The sequence below is a fragment of the Erpetoichthys calabaricus genome, chromosome 14 (assembly GCF_900747795.2).
Source record: "Erpetoichthys calabaricus chromosome 14, fErpCal1.3, whole genome shotgun sequence".
NCBI lineage: Eukaryota > Metazoa > Chordata > Cladistia > Polypteriformes > Polypteridae > Erpetoichthys > Erpetoichthys calabaricus.
In genome coordinates this window covers 91,321,209-91,342,537 of record NC_041407.2, presented here as the reverse complement: position 1 = coordinate 91,342,537, position 21,329 = coordinate 91,321,209, and the positions used below count along the sequence as shown (strand labels likewise).

Below are 21,329 nucleotides of genomic sequence, written 5' to 3'. Positions count from 1 at the left end.
GTGTATATATATATATATATATATATATATATATATATATATATATATATATATATATATATTTGTTTATTTAAAATTAAAAAATCCACCTATATTTCGATCCATCTATTTAACGTTTTACTATTCTAATTTATAATATCGTCTTCAATACCATGACAAGACAGCCCCAGGTAATGCTGCAAAACTGCAGAGTTTATATAAAAAACTATAAAAACAGCATAAAACTTACCTGGTATTTAAGTTTAAGCCTCTCCCATTCTTATTACACATGGAAACGTATGACACAAACCATAAACTCATAATGTGTGTTATTTTTTGATAGTTACCATCAAACTACAGTATGTGAATATGTTTACTTATTTTTTACACGTAACTGGTTAGTTCCATGTCGATGAGTTACTAAAAGAGTACTTGATATAATTAAAAACTAACCCCACCGAATACATGTATCACCCTTGAGTTAAAGGCAGCTCCCACTGTACCAGACCGGACCATCACGCGAACCACCGAGTCTGTCCTTCTGCAGTTTTATTTTGTCGCCGCGACGCCCGTCGCTTCCAACAAATTGCGGTGGCTAATCGACCGCCTACATCTGTAGGTGACCAATCAGCGTTGCGTTTTACTGTGTACGTGAGGTCACTGGCAATAGTAAACGCCTTGCCTGTGCCCCGGAAGTGAATTCGTGAGCAAAATTCTGAGTTGTGCTGTCGGAGTAGCAGCATAAGACATGGGGAGCTAGACGACGGAATTCGATGGTGAGTGTCCGACGGAGTACCGATGTGGGTTAGTTGGGTAGAATCCGTAAAGCTGGTAAGCAGAATACAGTGGTAAGGAAGGGGCTACGTTTTGCGCGGAGTGTTAGGAAGGAAGCAGTGGGTTTATTGAAGCTGTTTTTATTTATTTTTTGACCACGGTAAGTATAAGCAAAGAAGGAAAATGAAACCGACGTCTACTTCACATGACAAATATATGCGTATTCTTTACAAGGTTATTGATTTTCTATGGAGTATACGGACTTCTCCGTAGTCACACACTTTATGGAAAAATCAAGAAAACATCTTTATGCTTTTTTATCTAGTTGGCTTTCTTATAATTGTAGCTTTGGATGTCACTCCGAGGACTACAACCAACACAAGTGTTATTTCGTTTTTTTTTGTGACTTTGGGTGTTCTGAGGTTTCATGAAATCATTTGTTTTGCCACATTTGTACCTTAGCCAAATACTTCTTATATCGACACTCAATATTTTATAGGATGCGTTCTCCGAACTTTTTCTTCGTTGCGGCGACGAAGTGGAATCTTATTCCGCCAATCAGTCTGTGCTTAAGATTGACAAGTCTGCTTTGCTTTTAGTCTTGATTCATTGCCACTGATTCAATAAAGCATTACAAATAAGCAGTTTTAAGAAATGTGTTTTTCGGGAGAAATCCTAAATCAGTACAAAAGTGAGCATAGATTGTTGCAAAACGAAACATTGTCCTAAAATGATTTGTGGAGTGTTAGGCGGTATGGCGTAGCGGTTAAGATCTTGGGATCACAAATCTTGAGGTTGTGGGTCCAAATAACAATATTGACCTTGTATGACTACGAGCACGTTTACATTGGCCTGTGTGTCAATTGAAAATAAACAAAGAAAGGTAACTAATTTTATTACAAATATTGTAAATCGTCTTCGAAGTAAATGAAAATATAGAAGTCACCTGCAGCTAAGCTTGCTTGAGCCCAGCCAGTACTTGCATAGGGGCCCAATATAGTAAAAAGCTGGGTTGTTACTGGAAGAGAGGTTAGTGAAGCCAGCAAGGGGTGCTTACTCTGTGGTCTGTATGTAGATCCCAATGCCCCAGAGCAGTGATAGGGACACAGAGTTGTAAAAATTAGCATGTCCATTGGATGAAATGTAAATCAGAGGACTTGAGTCTCTGTGGTCATAAAAGATACCTGAGCATCTTTTGAAAAGTATAGGCTCTTTTCTGATGTAGTTGCTAAATTGCACACCACGTCCTCGTAATTTTGACCCTCTAATTATCCCTTGACCCTCATTGTCTATCTGTCTGTTTCTCACCCCTTCACCACTTGATAGCTAATTTGTGTTGAGTGTGGCACATAAATGGCTGGCATTGCTCCACAGAGGTGGATGTTCACTGTGATTGTGGTTGAAGTAGTTCTCCACTGTCTATGCAAAGCACTATATAAATAATGTAATTAAATACGTTCTAGCGTGGGGAAAAAAGTGCCAGGTAGGCCAAAAAATACTTTAAATGTAAGTTCCTGCAAGTTTAATTGAACAGCATTACATCACTCAAATTAGTTATTAATCTTCTCAGTAGTAGGTTTTGAGTACAGTCACAAGGAAATTAATAAATAACAGTACAAATTATTAACAACTATTTAAAGAGTGGATGAATATACTGATCATTTAGCAGTGTTACATAGTAAAAGGAAACTACTAGTTGCAAAATTAAAACTTAGTAAAGTAGAGGTTGGCATTTATGCAGGAGTAATTGTTAAAATTCAAGAAAAAATAATAAAGATACAAAACAATTTCAAGTTTTAGCTGACTAAAAACTGGAAAGGAATTTGCAGAATGTAGTGCTTCTAAGGTTTAGAGAGAAGATATTATAAATTACAAAAAGTAATAAATTATTTTTTAAAGCTGATGTAGTAGATGATGTTGTGATTGACATTTTGGGGCATATTGTTGCTTTTAATTGATATTTTTGTCTAATCTCTCAATTTTTATCACTGTTGTGTCTTATCTGAGAGCTTGAGGGAGCCAGAGTGCAAAGCATAAACTTTGTAGTTTGAGTACAAGGATAGGTATACACGTGTGGTTTATAACACGTGAGACAAACAAGAGGCATTTAAACTGTTGTAAGAAAATGCTTTTTCTCCAGAGCAAATTACTATGAAACAAGGCTGAAAATTTAAAAAATCACGGTGAGGAGTAATATGCCATTACATGGCAAAGGCCAACATTTCAATCTAAGATACAGATTGTTTGTTAATCACAAGAAATTTGTGTTTTCTGCTGAATCCTAGGGTGCACATTGTAGAAAAAATCTTGAGTAATGGACTTTATGACAGAAGGTACTGCTTGGGTCAGACAATTTGAAGGCTCATGATGATATATTGACAATGTCCTTTAATTATTTTTTACTGTCTATTTAATATGCATTATAGTAGAATTGGTTTATTTATCTTTTCTTGCACAGTTCAAACCAGCAGTACTTTTTTTGGTATTTGTCTGCCAGTGTAACACTACATTATTAAATGTTTCACTTTAAACAAAAATAAGTTACATTATCAATTTGTGGATAGTAAAAAGTTTATCTTTGTTTAAAATATATTTTCATGTGTAAGTCTTTGTATATGTAGTGTTTATTCCTCCTCTTTTCATAGCAGCCATTCCAGCGTTGTCTGCTTAAATTTGTGTTAATATACTGTCTGCTGTCTGTACAGCCTGGCTCATTGCCACTAACACCTTCCATGTCAATATGCACCCCATGGGGTGGTGATTAATGAGCACCCATCTTTCTCTGACCACATTTCAACTATCTCTGATTAATACAGATCTGTATGACATCAGATTGTATCTGGCTGGTAATGCAGCATTTCTGTTCCAGGATTTGGTGTTGTCATGTTTGTATTACTGAGACACTCTACTATCAGGAGGACCCACATGTGCCATCAGGCCACTGCAGATGGTCCAAAATGTAGCAGCCTGTCTTGTATTCAACTAGCCAAGTCAAACGCGTGTCGTGTCACTTCTCTCTTCAAGCTACTACATTGGCCCCTGTAGCAGCACAAATTAAGTTCAAATCATTGATGCTTTTATACAGAGTAGTCAGTGGGTCAGCACCTGTGTATAGAGAGACATTGGTGAGGTGTTATGCTCCTTCTCACCCTCTCAGGTCTGCCAGTGAGCAGTGTCTGATGATGCTCCCTCTGCGTGGTATCACATTTCAATCCAGACTCTTTTCATATATATCTCCTTGTTCGTGGAACAAGCTGCCTATCCGTTTCTGAACTGTTGATTCCCTCTATGTGTTCAAGAAGCAGTTATAAACCCTGCTGTTCTCTGAATATTTGTCAAATTGTTAGTGTTTTTTACTATCTGGATATCTGTCATACTGATATTTTTTTGTTATGCTAGTTTTATAGCTCTTCACTTGTGGTGATCAACTTTTGTAACCTGTCCTGCTGCCCTTGTTCAGGACAGTCGTAGACTGATTTTAATCAATTATGTTTGACCTCTTTTAAAACTCTTTGGATGAAGTCGTCTGCTAAGTAAATAAATGTAAATGTACACTTTTAGCATTTAACACAATTTCATTTTCTTCTTCCAATATTTAGATCATTATTCCTGGTCCCCACAACCCCTGAACAAATACAGATCCTTTCAAATCTCATGCTATCCAGACAAAAGCCTAGAAGAGTATGAATCAGTTCCAGTCACAACCTTTAATCAACCTTTCCAGCTATTCTTCTACTGTGAAAACAGAGACTGCCAGCACTCCTCCTATTACTACTACCATGGCAAACAACACAGCTGTGGCAGCAGTGGCAGCAGCAGCGACTAAAATGCCAAGTGCTCCTGGACCTGCTGGACGACTGAGCCCTGAAGGCACACAGGTTGGTGACACCAAAGATCTACATTTCTTTTTTAATAATAACTGGACAGATATTATAAACTGTAGTTGTGGGTGGTTCAGTTCAGTGTACATGTCTGACAGAAAAATTAACATGCATGTTTACTAAACTTATTCAGATTTTTTTTTAGTAAGTGGAAAATAAACATTTTATTGATACTAGCAAAATTCCAACCACATAATATCAAATTTGGCAAAGTGCAGCCTCAGTGCGCATCTGCAAAAGGGAATTAATAAGTAAATAGAAACAAATATAAAGGTTATTTTCATGCTGTAAATAAGGAAAAGAAGGCTGAAGATGCAGCATATTGGCTATAAAGTCCTCGTTAGCTATCAGTGCTGCAAGAACTAGTAAATGCACAAAATATTCAGGATATTTTCATTTGCAACAATAGTTCAGCAATTTAAAGATAATTTTATAGCAAATCTTTTCAAATCAAGTTTGCCCACATGTAAATTCGTCAGGAGCCTGACACTTGCTATTATAAGACTTTTGTTTGTATTTGTACATTCTGGATCTATGAACTAATTAGTTAGTGGTTAATAAAAAATGGTCTTTCCATACATTACTTTTAAATTACTTGTGTAGATAGTCTTTGCTATTTTTGTTTTCAAAATGTCTCTGATTTTTTGATTAGATATTTGACGTTAAATGTGACTTTTTAATTTTGATTTGACATTGTGTGTGTGTGGACTCATCAAGAATCAACCTTGTAACGGGGATGGCCTTAACTGGTAGTTACATCATCTCAGTATACAGTAATAAAAGAATGCATCGTATTAATTCTGGTACCACTCAGATCTGTACTCCTAGACTATCCATCATCATCAAAAATCCAACAAGGACCAGACATTTAGATTTGCCAATTTGTTTTCACCAGCCTTACAACATGCATATCACTATGAAACTGTGTTGCCTGTTAGCACATTACATACAGTATCATTAGAGTGATCTGTCCTGTGCTTATGCTAGAATGAACATTGCACATAGAACAGCTCATAGATATAGGCGTTTAGTTTGAAGAATCTCTTAATTTTTATTTGTGACAAGTGTAGCTTCCTTATTGTCAGAGGATGAAATGGTCTTTGCTTATTGGAGCTATGTACATATATGCTGTGTGTATGTGTGTTTAAATATACTTTTTTGCCAGTAGTTAATTGTGCTGTCAGATTTAGCAAAAGATCAAAGTAAAAAAACATTAATTTTTAGTTTTTATGGTATATTCACAGGTACTGAGTAAAAAGAAGCTGCAAGACCTGGTGAGAGAAATCGATCCCAATGAACAACTGGATGAGGATGTTGAAGAGGTAACATCAACACTCTTGATTTATGACTTGTTTGTTAACTTTGCCTACATAACCAGTTGGTTTAGCTGAAGACACAGAGCTTCGTATTTCATGATTGAGGAGAGTGTTATAAAATATAATCCAAAATCCTAATTTTTGCCTAGGATTGCTTTTGGTGATCATTTTTAATAGCCGCAGAACAAGTCAAAGCATATATCTGATTTTCAGTCATAAACTGTTGTTGAATTAACAAATTATTGTTTGTCACTTAATGGTGCATCAGGCCCGTAGGTAGTGTGTACCTATTTGAAGGATCATGGCTATGCACTTGCTGTCTGTCACACTTTTGCCACATAATATTGAAAGGGGCTACCTCTCCTATGCTTATTTTTATTTGATTACCTAATAAGACAATTATAAATCAATTACTAAAAGTTAGTGTTGAGTTTTCTGGTTTAATCCCCACCCAGCAGTACAGTTAATTTGGAGCAATCAACAAGCCCATGCTCCAAATTTAAAAACTGAATATAAATGGTTGTGCTAAGTATCTGTACTTGTAAAGTGCTCTGGGATATATTCAGTATATACAGACTCTATATAAAATTACCGTTGGTTGTTTAGTTGTACTTTTTAATTGCTTTCTTGGATGAAAAACTTGTATACTCATATTGTAGTGCATAAATTTATGAATAGCACATTGCTGGTCATCTGCTCTCTCATCTTTGATACCAGAGAGCTGAATGGTCACCTTCTAGCACTTGATTGATGTTAAATTTGCATGGGAAAATACTGTTTGCATTTCTGTGACTAATGTATCAAAAATATTTAGTTTATACATTTCTTTGTATATTATGAGTGCTGCAACAATTAAAGATTTTGTGCAATTCTTTGTTGTGAGAATAGCAGCAATTAAAGATTTTCTTTACATAATGATACTGTATACAGTATATCCACTTTACCCAAACCAAGAAAAAAACAAACCTTTTTGTTGTGACTAAATGCAACTGAGAATAGATGTAGTAGTAAATTTGACATGTTTATTAAAACTATATTGAGACATTTATTTTTCAGAAATAAACTTTAGAAAGACATTTATTTTTACCTTTTTCAGAAAATGCTCTCTATATAAGCAGTGAACACAAATAAAGTAAATTAAAACAAATTATGTAGGAGATGTTAAATAATAGAAGACTAATAAGCACATACTTAAAACAAAAGCATGGAGGAGCTGGAAAGAAGAAAAAAAACAAACGAAAGTATAAATAGCTTCATAAATAAGCAGCAATGAAAGTCATGAAGATGGCATCAAGCAGATCCATAAAGATCAGGAAAAAGTGAATAAGTCATTATTTAGAATATAAATCACTCTTAATAGTACATGCACTGTATATTGAGAGTCTTCTCACAAAATTGGTGAAACAACTGTTACATAAGTGATAAGAAGGCAATGGGCAATAAAATCAGAAAAAATAACTTTTATTAATGAAAGATTTTACCCTACACACTACAGCACTAAAAAAATGGTAATCCTATTATGTACTTTCCTGTGCATATGGAGGAACATTCGATAATCATTTGTAAGCCTGGCTTTACCCTAATAGTGAGGAGGATTTTTTTCCCTTCCATTTGAAAGTTCTGCCATGTCAGTTACTTAGTAAATTGAAGGACAGTTGTAGTCAGTCTTGGCGCGTGTTCTTTTGATGAACATGGATGTGCATTTCTAGTGCTTCCTGTACTTGATCCATTTGTAATAAACACTTTGTATCCCAGATAAATAGATACTTTATTAGTCCCAAGGGGAAATTCACAGAATTGAATTTAAAATTAAATTAAATTAAAGGTTTAAACTCTTTGTATAGTGCCTGAAACAAAGCCTCAAGTTGTATGGTGCTTATTCAAAGTAGTTTTGACCTGTTATTGCATATGCATTTACTTCACATCATATTTATTAATGTTATTTCTAGTTTTAACTCTTTAATGATTTTATTTGTATGTGTATTAATTTAAAGCCTTGCTTGTCGCTAAACTTACCTAGTTTTTAGATACAAGTCAGTGGTAAATGTGAGATATATTTATGTGGCTGTTTTTATCTGCACGTTTTTATTAGTTTCGATCTGCATTTTCACAAGTTTAGCACCTTTTGCTCCTTTTCCTAGATGTTACTCCAGATTGCAGATGATTTTATTGAGAGTGTGGTGACGGCTGCCTGTCAGCTTGCACGTCATCGCAAATCCAATACTCTAGAGGTTAAAGATGTCCAATTACATCTGGGTAAGTCTGCCCTGTCTATACATATTTTATTATTTCAAACTGTATTTGATAGTGAAATTAGTTACAGTAAATCTGTGTGCTGTGATTGCAATCACAATCTCTAAATATATATATATATATATATATATATATATATATATATATATATATATATATATATATATATATATATATATATATATAGTATTTACTTGGAAACCTCTTTCTTGTTTCTTTTTAATTGTAGCTTTAATATATTTTAGAAACATTTTAAAAATAGTCCATAGAATACTTCCATGTAAATTTCACTTGTGATACCATTGGAAATCACTTAATTAATTATTTTATAATATACAATCAATTTTACTGTACAATGTACAATCATTTACATTACATTTATTTGTGTACATATAATAGCTATAAGTTAGAGTAAATTGAACAGGAAATTGAATGAAATGAACAGTTTAATGTGAAACTAAACACATTGGGTCAAATAATGTACTGTAAGTAAGCCACATAGCCAGATTGGTGCAGGGGTGGCTTGATGCCTCCGTGCTCCTAAACGTTTATAGATCTAGGTATTTGTGTGTGTTCATTTCTTTCTTTTTATCATCTAGCATATCCTCTGGTATAAAACTAATTGTCATCCATCTTCACTTATAAGTTTCTTTGAGTGTCTGAGTGCATGTGCATATGCGCATGCTTGTGTGTGTCGTTTGTGTGTACAGTACATGTATATTTAAATAAATTATGTATCTCAACAACTGTTCATTTAAAACTTTTGCAAAGAAGTAGTCCTGAGCCTATGATTAAACAGAGCAGACTGTAAAAATCCAGGTTAAATTAAACAATTTCTATGTCAGTTATCGTTGGGCTTTTGAAGAATATATAAATAAGTACTAGAGTAAACTGGAGCAAAACAATAGACCTGTGGCCTTTAACAAGACAAACAGGACAAAACAAGCACAATGCAATGTGTTTGAAAAAAGTTAGGTTCGTTTTTTTTTTTTGGAAAAATTATTTTTATACATAGGTTTCCATAGAAGGACATAGACACCATGCTCAAAATCAGCTTTTCTCTGCATTTTGAACTTCATAAAATCAGAATCTGAACAATAATGAATTTTTGGCCCCATCACCAAACTTCTATGTACGTGAAAGTAAAATATGTAGCAATTGAGTGAAAAAAATAGGATTCTGTAATTTTTAGAATATAGAGCAGAGAATTCTTTTGCATCTTTTGTGTTTCTAGAAAAGTGCTCTAAAAATTGGTGGTATGTCATTTTTATATTTTCACTTTATAAAAGAACAAAGTAGTCCAACAGTGCAAAAGACAATTATGTGTGGGAGTAATCTAGGACAAGTGAAAACATTAAGTGTTGCACTGAGTTTTCTCCATATCTTTATTTTAATCCAGTCTTTTATGTTTTAATTGTAGTAGATGAGACAAGTTAAAACTTTCACTGTATTCTATACTGGTGACAATAATAACCCTTTAAACCTGTAATATCACATAAATGTCAATTGTGCAACAAAAGCTTTAATGAGCAATTGAAAAAGTTAAAGGCATAGAATAGGCATATTGCATATGATATATCCAAGTATTGTTTTAGATAGATAGATAGATACTTAATCCCAAGGGGAAATTCACAATTTTTAATGTCTTTACAGGGAATATATAGAATGTTCGTTCAGTGTGCTCAAAATATAAATACACCTATGTGGCTTTTAAATTGCACATAATGTCAAATAAAGCCTTGATAAGAATATATTAATATTAATCGGGATAGTTTTATAAAAAAATATCAATTTGGAGATAGACACAGGATCTTTAAAAGAGACCTAAAATGAATTTACCTTTGCATTATATAAAGTATATTTACTTTGCTAGTAGCAGCAGCACCCCTTCAGTGGCTCCAGTTCTGCCTTTTTACATACTGCCATCATCCATTATCCACTTTGTATTTGTGTGTGTGTGTGATTTTTGTAATGTGTGTTCCTTTGCATTAAATATGATAGACATCTATGTTTTTTTTTCTTTTTCTTAAATGTATCCATTAATCTATGAATGTGTTTCAGTAATTCCAAAATGCAGTGGAGACTGTTAAGTTTTTAAATCTTGGATGCTTAAGGTGGCATAGCTGAAATGTTTACATGCCCAATTAGATCAGTTTTTTTAGGAAATCCATCAGAATGTTAAGAGGATCAGCCCCCCCATTATATTTTGCAGTTTACCTAAGCTGTCTCCCCATTTCAACCTAATACATGACCAGCAATTGTGGGGATAGTCATTTTATAGAAGTACAATACAATACAATTTATTTTTGCATAGCCCAAAATCACACAAGAAGTGCCGCAATGGGGCTTTAACAGGCCCTGTCTCTTGACAGCCCCCCAGCCTTGACTCTCTAAGAAGACAAGAAAAAAACTCCCAAAAAAAACCTTGTAGGGAAAAAAATGGAAGAAACCTTGGGAAAGGCAGTTCAAAGAGAGACCGCTTTCCAGGTAGACTGGGCTGGGCGTGCAGTGGGTGTCAAAAAGAAGGGGGTCAATACAATACAATACACAGAACAGAACAAATCCTCAATACAGTATAAAAATAAAAATTTTAGAAGTACGGAGCAGAATTTAACCGTAGATGATATTACATAATATGATTTGGATGTGTTTAGAGTCCTGGAGACCTCGGCCATCAAGCTGCCTCCCCCATTTGGCCATTCCACAGCTGAAACAGTGCTGGGCTAGCCAGTCTGATGAAAGGACCCCTCTTTCCCACAATTCCTGTGATCCTCCATCAGGGATAACTTTACCTTAGGCAGGCAAAACAACTTGGCAGGTGGGCCGTGGCACCAAGTGCCACATTTGAGTACCGAGAAGAGAAACGGAATAGGTGAGGGTTAGTATCCAATTATAACTATCATGTTATTTATGTTTTAGTGCTAATGACTAACAGAGATGCAGTCTGTACAGTTAATCAGCAGCTCTAGTCAGGGTGTGCTAAACTGAAGTAGTGAGTCTTCAGCCAGGATTTAAAAGCAGACCATTTCACAGTTTAGGGGCCCTGTAACTAAAAGCTCGACCTCCCACTGTTATTTTATTAATCCTTGGAATCATAAGCAGACCGGCATCTTGAGATCTTAATGTGCAGTCTGGTTTGTAAGTCATGATAAGTTCAGACAAGTAAGCCGGACCCCGGCCATTTAATGCTTTATATGTTAAAAGAAGGATTTTGAAATCCGCCCTAAACTTAACCGGGAGCCAGAGTAAGGATTTAAGAACTGGAGTTATGTGTTCGTATTTTCTTGTTCTTGTGATAATTCTTGCAGCCGCATTTTGGATTAACTGGAGGCTGTATAAAGAACAGTTTGAACATTCAGTGAACACCGCATTGCAGTAGTCAATCCTACTAGAGATAAATGCATGAATTAATTTCTCAGAATCCTGTTTATTTAGAAAGCGCCTTAATTTCCTAACATTTTTAAGATGGAAGAAACATGATTTGGACAACTTTGTAATATGCGCATTAAATGACATGCTAGAGTCAAAGATAACTTGCGGGCTGATTCAGTAAAATTAATGGGGATTCCAACTGAGTTAAATGATGACAAAATATTGTTGTGATCAGCTTCATTCCCTCTAACAATTAACATCTGTTCTATCTGTATTTAAAGACAAGTAGTTCTCATTCATCCACTCCTTTAATTTACTAACACAACTAATTAAAGACAACATTGGAGAAACTTCATTTGATTTAAATGAAAGGTATAACTGGGTGTCATCTGCATATGAGTGAAAATTAACATTGTTTCCTAATGATAGATCCCAGTGGAAGCATGTAAAGTGAAAACAGTAAAGGTCCCAGTACTGAGCCCTGCGGGACACCATATTGAACTTCTGTGTATAATGGAGTACTGTCAGCACATTTCTGTACATATTGGAATCGATTTGATAAATAAGAACTAAACCAAGCGAGCACGGTGCCTGTAAACCCAACATCATTTTCTAGCCTGTGCAGTAAAATAGAATGGTCAATGGTGTCAAATGCTGCACTTAAGTCCAACAACATAATTACAGTGGAGTTTCCTTCATCAGAGGATATCAGAATGTCGTTTACAACCCGCATTAGTGCTGTTTCTGTACTATGGCCAGTGTGGAAACCAGACTGGAATTTCTCAAATAAATTGTAATGCGTAAGGTGTGACTGAAGCTGACTGGCGACTACTTTTTCTAGTATTTTAGAGAGAAAGGGTAAATTTGAAATAGGCCTATAATTATTTAGTATGTGTGGGTCTAGGTCTGACTTTTTAAGTAATGGTTTAATGACTGACACTTTTAGTGTATCAGGTACTATGCCATGATAATGTTTAGAATAGACGCTGTAAGAACATCCATTGCACTTTTTACTAGTTTTGTTGGCACTGGATCTAGGGAACAAGTAGTGGGCTTCATTTTAGAAATTAAAGTTAAGACTTCCTGCTCAGTTACAGGATTAAAATTACTAAAGTGCTGAGTGCAATGTGAGACAGGGTCTGCTAAGCTAGTATTTGGTTTGTACTGTGATGCTGAGATCTGGGATCTTATATTTTTCATTTTCTCATTGAAGAAGTTCATAAAGTCTGTACTGCTAATATCTGTTGGTGTTTTGCACAAGTGTGGAGTGGTTTTGCCACACTTTGATAGATGGTGACATTAATTTTTTAGACCTTATTGTTGCATCTGTTTTCTGGATTCACACCATATCTGCTCTGTTATAGTTTAGCATCTTGAAAATTTGGACACGGCACCAATCCATTGCAGGCCCAATTATCAGGTGCCCGAGTCATTGATTACCCTAACGTACACAACTTTAGGGAAATGAGAGGAAAACCCACTGAGACATGGTGGGAGTGAGAGTCAAACTCAAGTTAAATCCATTAGGCAGCAATAATAATCACTGTACTATTGTGCTCCTTTTTTTAAATAAATTAATATATATGTTAAGGGATCTGGCTTCGATTTATAACAAGCACAGTTTGGATTTAATTTTTTTTATGATTTTTCACTTTCTTTTGATGTTAGCCTATTTTTTTTACTTTTAAAGTTCTGCATGTCAGTTATTGTATTTTTCAATTTCTTGGGTAGTTTATCTTTTGTATAAATCTGTTTTGAGTTCTTAGTGCTATATTAGAATGTTTTCTTTTGTTTACTTAGTTTTGATGGTAACATATTCTTTTTCATGTTGTTGTCCTTTTTTTCCTGCTTCATGAACCCTTGGAGGATAATGATGTTGTAAAATGCAGCTTTCAGAGTTACGGTTTAACACATACTCGGTCTTATTCAACCCCAGTTATTGCAGTGGGTATAAGCTTTTGGACAATCTCTTAAAATGTCCATGGGGTAGGAATAGTTACGTCTTTCCAAATAGATTTATGTAATGGTTGTTATTTGGTCAAGTCTTCAGATCATAATTTTAACAGCATATTACTACTGCAAAATTTTATTTTATTTTTTTATTTTTTTTATTTTTTATTTTTTTTTATTTATTTATTTTTTTTACAATATAGCTGTTACAGAGTTTACTGCCTGTGTACTATTGGCACTAAGCCCACTGACGGACTCCTCTAAGAATATAATTCTAGAGTGCAACACAATTGTTTACCTGTGTATACTAATACAAAATCAAAATTATATTAAGAATTATTTAAAAGCTAATTTGAAGCCACTTAACTTGCATGAATTAAACCCTCATGTGAACATATGTTGGTCTGAGTGTATTAGTTGAATATTTTAATCTTTTATAATCTGTATGCTTTTTTGCAGAGCGCCAGTGGAACATGTGGATTCCAGGTTTTGGTTCAGATGAAATTAGACCCTATAAGAAAGCTTGTATGACAGAAGCCCATAAACAGGTTAGCTATGATATTCTTTCAATGGATATGTGGACTACAACACTGTGTTAGTGGTACATTATACTGGATTTGTTTCTAAGGGAATTTCAGAATATTGATGGTAGTAATTAGGTATTAATCTAGTGAAAATTTACTTGGCTCAGATTTTGAAAGCTCACTGATGAACTATTGTCATCTTAGGAAATGGTGACTTCATTTCAACTGCATTTTTAACATTTTAATAACAAAATACATAGCTACATGTTTTGTTTTTACACATTTGTCTTCACTACCATAACAGCATCCAGTGAATAATAAATAAAGATAACAGTAGGAACTGCTTCAGGCAAACCCTTTAAATAAATGCAGTGATGCAATGCTGTATGTCATATTAGCTTGGTTATAGCAAATTAATTTGCACATCAGTGGGGTGTTCTTGTAGTTGTTGCTGTGGTTCAATTAAAATTTGTTATGGAAGATTTTTGCATATTAAATGAATGTGTAATTTGCATACATACATTTAAGACTAGAGGCAGAAGTATTTATTTGCCTGTTTTTGTAATATAACCATAGATTAGGGCATGAGCACTACAGCTACACTACAGGGACATTCCAGAGGCACAAAGCGCAGGCCACAATAGTAAGGGCTGCCTTTACATTGGCGTCTTAGGGTGGGATTCTTTTTTTTTTTTTTTTTTTTTTTTTTTACATTTACTGGTTAGTTCATTTTAATTTGAGGTAAAACATGAGAATGCAAAAAAAATGCCTGGAGGAAAAAAACAATCCTTTTCTTGAAGTTACTTCTGTAATTACAATGTTCTTGTGGAGGAACACGATATTTATCAATGGCACATCATAAGTTGGTAATCTGCAGTCGGCCATCATAAAGCAGATCCCACACAAGCTTCAGAAATGTCTTTAGATCTACAGTTTCTTTATCAAAGCTTGTCTGTTTCAATGTGTAATATTTTATTTCATGTATGAATTCCTAGGGCTAGAAAAGTGTATAGATAGATAGATATAGTAAAGCAGAGGTGTACAGTTTGATTTCAGATCTATGATTCTGTGAATTCTTTGTGGGCAAGGAAGGTTTTACGTTTTTTCCAATAGTATTTAAAAAATGCAGACAAGTAAAAATCTTTTCTTGAAAGTGTAAATCAGTCAGTCAGTCTCCAACCCACTTTATCCTAACTCAGGGTCACGGGAGTCTGCTGGAGCCAATCCCAGCCAGCACAGGGCGCAAGGCAGGAATAAACCCTGGGTAGGGCGCCAGCCCACCGCAGGACACACACACACACCAAGCACACACTAGGGACAATTTAGGATGGCTAATGCACCTAACCTACATGTCTTTGGACTGTGGGAGGAAACCCACGCAGACACGGGGAGAACATGCAAACTCCACACAGGGAGGACCCGGGAAGTGAACCCTGGTCTCCTTACTGCGAGACAGCAGCGCTACCCACTGCGCCACCGTGCCACCCCCATGTGTAAATTGGATAAGACAAATTAACTATAATGACATATTGATGTAGAGAAGAATGGATATCTGAATTAACAATATATGGATCAACAAATTACACAGGATAAGAGCACTCGTTTCATTTCAAATTAAATACACTAACCTGGTCAGACAAACAAGTTTTTTTTCTTTTTCTTTTCTTTTGATCAAACTTACTTTAGTTTGAATCACATTTTAATTTTATCTTTTCCTTCTCTTTCAGAGAATGGCTTTGATTCGTAAAACAACCAAAAAATAGCGAAGTGGACGGACTGACATTCTTCTACTCTGTATGTCTGTGAGTGCGTGTGTGTGTGTGTGCGTGCTGCACTTTTGAAGGATGTATGTGGTTTTTATTTTTTTGTTCTTTCCCTCTTTTATGCAATGATTGAGATTGGAATATTTGCAGAATAGAATCTAACTAACAAACTTAAAAATATTTTTTGTGGTTCCCAAAATTTTTGCACTGGGGGGGAAATTTGGAACTGTTTACAAGAATCATACTTGTGAGGAAAACAACCAATCAAATAATGTGAAAGGATTACAATTATGGATGCTAGTCTTCTGTTGTCTTTTATTTTAGCATCGAAAGAAGGAAGCATGTTTGTCTGAAGCCTTTAGTTTCTATTTCATATCCTGAGTTGTACGGCATTGTTTTAGTCGGGGAAAGCACCTAATAAAAAATCGAAAAAGTGGTTTAATAGCTGGAAACTGTTACTTCAACCAGATCTACCTGAGTAAGCTGCTGACTCCCTGAATCTAGCACTCTGTTACACTGTCGGCTGAAATGACAGTGTTTTGTTTTTACTGTTTCACGATTAATCTGAATGAAGCCCTGACTTCTTGATTTATTTTACATAATGTAACTTAAAGATTCCTTCCCGGTGATATAAACTTGGAATATAGTGGCAGCCCCAGCAATTTTTTCTTTTATATCACTGTACCATTTAAGTACTACCTTTTGTTCATTTTTGTTTTCTTGAATAAAAAGAGATTGACCTTTCTTCTGACTTACTTACTGTTTTTTTTCAGTTTGGTCACTTAAACAAAAGCAAGCAAGGGATAACTTTAAAAATGTGCTTTGACCGGTTAACTTTCACGCGCAAACCATTAAGCCAAGCCTTTGTGTAAAAGGGTTTGCTACCTTTGCTCCTGGAGGCTTGTTTTTGTCCTGACCCTTTTCATATTTAAATCTTGATCCATACCGTAAATTGGCCTTCTTTCTTATTCTGGTTTTCCTCTGCTTTGTACTTTCTCATTAACCACCAATATTGGCAGTTTTAATTCTGCATTTAAATTCAAAAAGGATTCTTCAAATCACAGGTTTTATGGAAAAGGTGACATTTGTAGCAAATCTCAACTTTTGAGGGGTGGTGAGGTCACGGACAGATTTGTGTAGTAATGGTGCCGCTGTGATTTGAAAATGAGGGACCTCAGCCCTACTATACAAATAGAACAGTCTTGATAAATTGGATATGTTGCACATTAAACATATTCAACAATTTACAAACACAACATCAGAAACTAATAAAATATATGAAATATACAGTCCAAAAGGTCTTCGCTGTTCGGCCGAACCCAAAATGTAACCCCCAAATATTCAGTGAAATCGAAGTATTGAGTTATCTCTTAACATTTACCCAGGATTCCTTTTTTATCCTGTCATTGCTAGTATATGCAAATAAAGCAATATTATTATTCAGTGAGTGCAGAGCATCAGTTTTTCTATCTATAGAGAATGATTCAGTGTGGCAGGATAAGGAGCAAATGTGAAGAATATAGTCATTGATGGAGCTGAACAACAGAGGGCAAGATTTGCGGAGTTTTAAGTATTAATCTAAGCCCATCTGAGAAATACTTTTGTTTTTAATTAAGTCTGTCTTTAGTATTGCATTTGAGGTCTACAGTTGCAGTCTTGTTTAATTTCACTTTTTCATATGTCTATTCTACAGCAGTTTGACAGTTATTTTTATTATTATTACTGGATTGTTATCAACAATATTTTTTGCCCTAATGTCTATGGACAGTGGGGGAAATAAGTATTTGAATCCCCTGCTGAATTTGTACGTTTGCTCACTTACAAAGAAATGAACAGCCTGAAATTTTTATGGTAGTTTCATTTTAATGAAGAGAGACAGAATATCAACCAAAAATCCAGAAAAAACACATGACATAAAAATTATAAATTGATTTGCATATCATTGAGTGAAATAAGTCTTTGATCCCCTACAACCCAGCCAGAATTCTGGCTCCCACAGATTGGCTCTGTGCCCACGTGGCTCACAGATTTCAGTCAATAAATCAATCACAGATACTCCTGATCTCAACTCGTTACGTGTATAAACTTGTCCACAGAATTAATGTCTTACATTCCAGCCTCTCCACCACCATGGGCGAGACCAAAGAGCTGTCAAAGGATGTCAGGGACAAGACCTGCACAAGGCTGGAATGGGCTACAAGCAAGAAGCTTGGTGAGAAGGTGACAACTGCTGGCGTGATTATTCGGATATGGATCATACTCAGCATTTCTCTTCCTCCAAACATGGTGGGCTGAGTTGATGCCAAAGAGCTCGATTTTGGTTTCATCTGACCTTAGCACTTTCTCCCAAGCCTTCTCTGAATCATTTAGATGTTCACTGGCAAACTTAAGGCGGGCCTGTAAATGTGCCTTCTTGAGCAGGGGGACCTTGCAGGCGCTGCAAGATTTCAGTCCATTACGGCGTAGTGTTACCAATGGTGTTCTCAAGGCAGTTTGGACCACAGTCACCAAGATCGTCAACAAGCTCCTCCCGTGTAGTTTTGGGCTGATACCGTCACCTTTCTCATGATCATCCTCACCCCATGGGGTAAGTTCTTGCATGGAGCACCAGACTGAGGGGGTTTGGTCACTTTATATTCCTTCCGTTTCTGAATAATCACACCAGCAGTTGTCATCTTCTCACCAAGCTTCTTGCTGAAGGTCTTGTCCCTGACACCCTTTGACAGCTCTTTGGTCTCGCTCATAATATGTCCTGTGTTTTTTTTTTTTCTGGATTTTTGGTTGATATTCTGTCTCTCTCCATTAAAATGAAGCTACCATAAAAATTAGGGACTATTCATTTCTTTGTAAGTGAGCAAACTTACACATTCAGCAGGGGATCAAATACTTCTTTCCCCCCCACTGTAAATTGTATTTTATATAATTTAGTTAATTCCTGGAATCGGTAAGTCACAACCAACTTCTGTTCAAAGTCTCCCAAGTTTGTCCCGTGTCTTTTAATTTGCAGGATGTTTTAAAACGAACGAACGTGTTTCGTCAAACGTGCAGGACAAGTTTCAAATTAAACGTTTAAATTGTTTTCAGTGATTATTTTGCGTTTTGCTGTTTTAAAACTAATCTTCATTCATTATTTTGAATTTTCCAAAAGTGAAATTTATTTTTTGTCCGTTGTTCAGAGAATGCACAGCATTGGGAAGCCAATATATCAGTCATGCCAAGTAAATATAAAACTCGGAAGTGCGCATATGTGTTGGGTTTGTGCGGGGATGAGGGAGTCGGGGCTGAATTTAAAAAACAAAATCTGGGCTTTCAATTCCAGCCCGGGTTTCTGGTTGTTTTATTTTAAAATGTCAGGAAATCAAAATGGCTGCTGCAGACGGTTATAGCGTTCGGTATGTGCATCATACACGATACGTCACATACTGATTCTGAACTCGTTTGGAGTCTGTAGGAGAAGGGTCTAGCTGTAGCTTTCAGGTCAAAAAACGCCCTTTGACTCAGAAAACCCTCCTACAACCCTAATCTTAACCATGGTGTAACGGGGCCGTAATGTTAATCATAGTCTAATATGATGGGTGTTACATGATGTTGGGGAATTACATGACTGACCTCATAGATACTGCGGTCTGCAATTACACTCTGTTGGTCCGAAGAGCATTGGCGGTAAGATCAGCGCTGGAGTTGCGGCCACCTGATTGGCTGTCAGCAGCTTCTGTGACGTCTGGCACGCCTTCCTTCTCTTAGGTGTCTCTTTCACTTGACCCGCCCTCTCGCAAACTTTGCCACCAGATTGGCAAGAAATTCCGGTCACTCGATTGGCTGACTGGCGCACCTTCCTTCATGTAAATCTAGTGATACCGACTGACACGTCGTTCAGAATGGAACAGAAGATATTCCAAAATGCTCAAGAGTACAAAGATTTCTAACGAAATGGGAACAAACTATGAAGATGTGTAAGTAATTATTTATTTGCAACACTACGTAGTACCTATCCATTAAAATAATATAAAACTGCTTTATTGAGTTTTATATTATCTATTTTTGCGTGTAGGATTTTTTAAAATTTATTTTTTGGTAAACCCGCTGGCACCAATTGACGGGCGGATAAAATGCACTTTGCCTCTAGCGACATTATTTCACGTCTGTCGATTCGTCCTGCATTGTCGCCTGTCTAAACTGAGTTATCTGAGTGGTTCAGTCTGGAGGGGGGGATAGCGGAGTTCAGCATCTGCACATATGGGGGTTGAAATTGTTCCCGAAAAACGGAAAGAAGTTCAGGAGGCAAACCATTGGTGATTTTTCCTCCGCTCAAAAACTCTTAGAACCTCCATAGAAAGCAGACTATTATTGTACACCGAGAGGCAACCTGAGCAGCCGTACTGTTTGTTTTAACTGATTTGTATCTTTATGTGTATACATTATGGAATTGGTCATTTGTGATTTTATTAGTCCTGTGAACTTGTATGCTTTGAGCCTACACACAATAAACAGTGGTATACAAGAATAGATTGAATTTCAATTAATAATGACTTTAAATAGTGGAATTCTAGAGTTTAAATGTACTGTATACTTTTATTTTTATGTAACAGTCTTTGATAAATTTACAAAAACAATTAACGTTCACAACAGCAAATGTTGCTCAAAATTGCACGTACAGTAGATCAATGCTACAGAAAAACTGAAATTAACAGGGCGATTTGAGTAACATGCAACATACTAAGAAATGACAAGATTGCACATTAATTTAAGGAAAATGATTCGCGTATATACAAGGGAGGTGCCCCATAACAAAATGGGCAAACAAAACTTTGTCTTCCTGTAGTGGGATAACCGGAACAATTCTACAGATAAGCTGAGAGAATGTAGTTTTGTAATTCTCAGGAAACAAAAAACACCTTTGACATTTTGAAATAAAAAGACAGGATTCGCCACGTTTTCTAAACTAGGACATTTTTAAAGCTAGATGTTTGAGCTCAGCAGAAGCATTTTAAACACTGCAGTAAAATAACTTGTGGTAAATAGGACGTGACGGAAACACTGGAATGACCCTACAGAGCAGCCGAAGCCACCGAAGGCGCGCGTTCATTGGAGCGCCAGGCTATAAAATGAGTAAAGCAGACCTTTAACCCAAGAAAAGTGTTTCTGAGAACAGAAACCAAAGCTGGCAAAAATAAATTAACGCAAGGCTCAAATCCAAAAAATGCAGCCTTGGAGCCAATTGGCCCAGATTGGGTGTGAGAGGAAGCAACCAACAGACCCTGTCGGCTTCCTTTCATTCGTTTTCCTAGCTGATTGATGCCATGGCAGGAAGCTGCACTTGCAGAGCCGTTCACTCGCCATGCCCTCCGACCTGGTTGACTGATCTGTGCCTTATCTTCTGTGTCCAATATCTTCTGAGATCCGTTTTGAGATTTCACAGTCACCCTGAATCATCGGGTCAGCAGGTCACGTCGCTCCAGGACTAGACACAGTTGTGGCTCTCATGGCTTATTTTTCATTTTTTTTCTTTGCTCAATG

General features: G+C 36.0%; 1 protein-coding gene across 1 annotated transcript; it reads left to right on the top strand.

Moving 5' to 3' along the window:
* The first annotated feature begins 616 nt into the window (after window positions 1–616).
* taf12 (TAF12 RNA polymerase II, TATA box binding protein (TBP)-associated factor) lies at window positions 617–16,556 on the top strand. The gene is made up of 6 exons (XM_028818759.2): window positions 617–755; window positions 4,353–4,631; window positions 5,879–5,956; window positions 8,092–8,206; window positions 13,985–14,073; window positions 15,777–16,556. The coding sequence occupies exons 2-6, from the start codon at window positions 4,437–4,439 to the stop codon at window positions 15,810–15,812; spliced, it is 513 nt and encodes a 170-aa protein (XP_028674592.1). The 5' UTR covers window positions 617–755; window positions 4,353–4,436; the 3' UTR covers window positions 15,813–16,556.
* The last annotated feature ends 4,773 nt before the right edge of the window (window positions 16,557–21,329 follow it).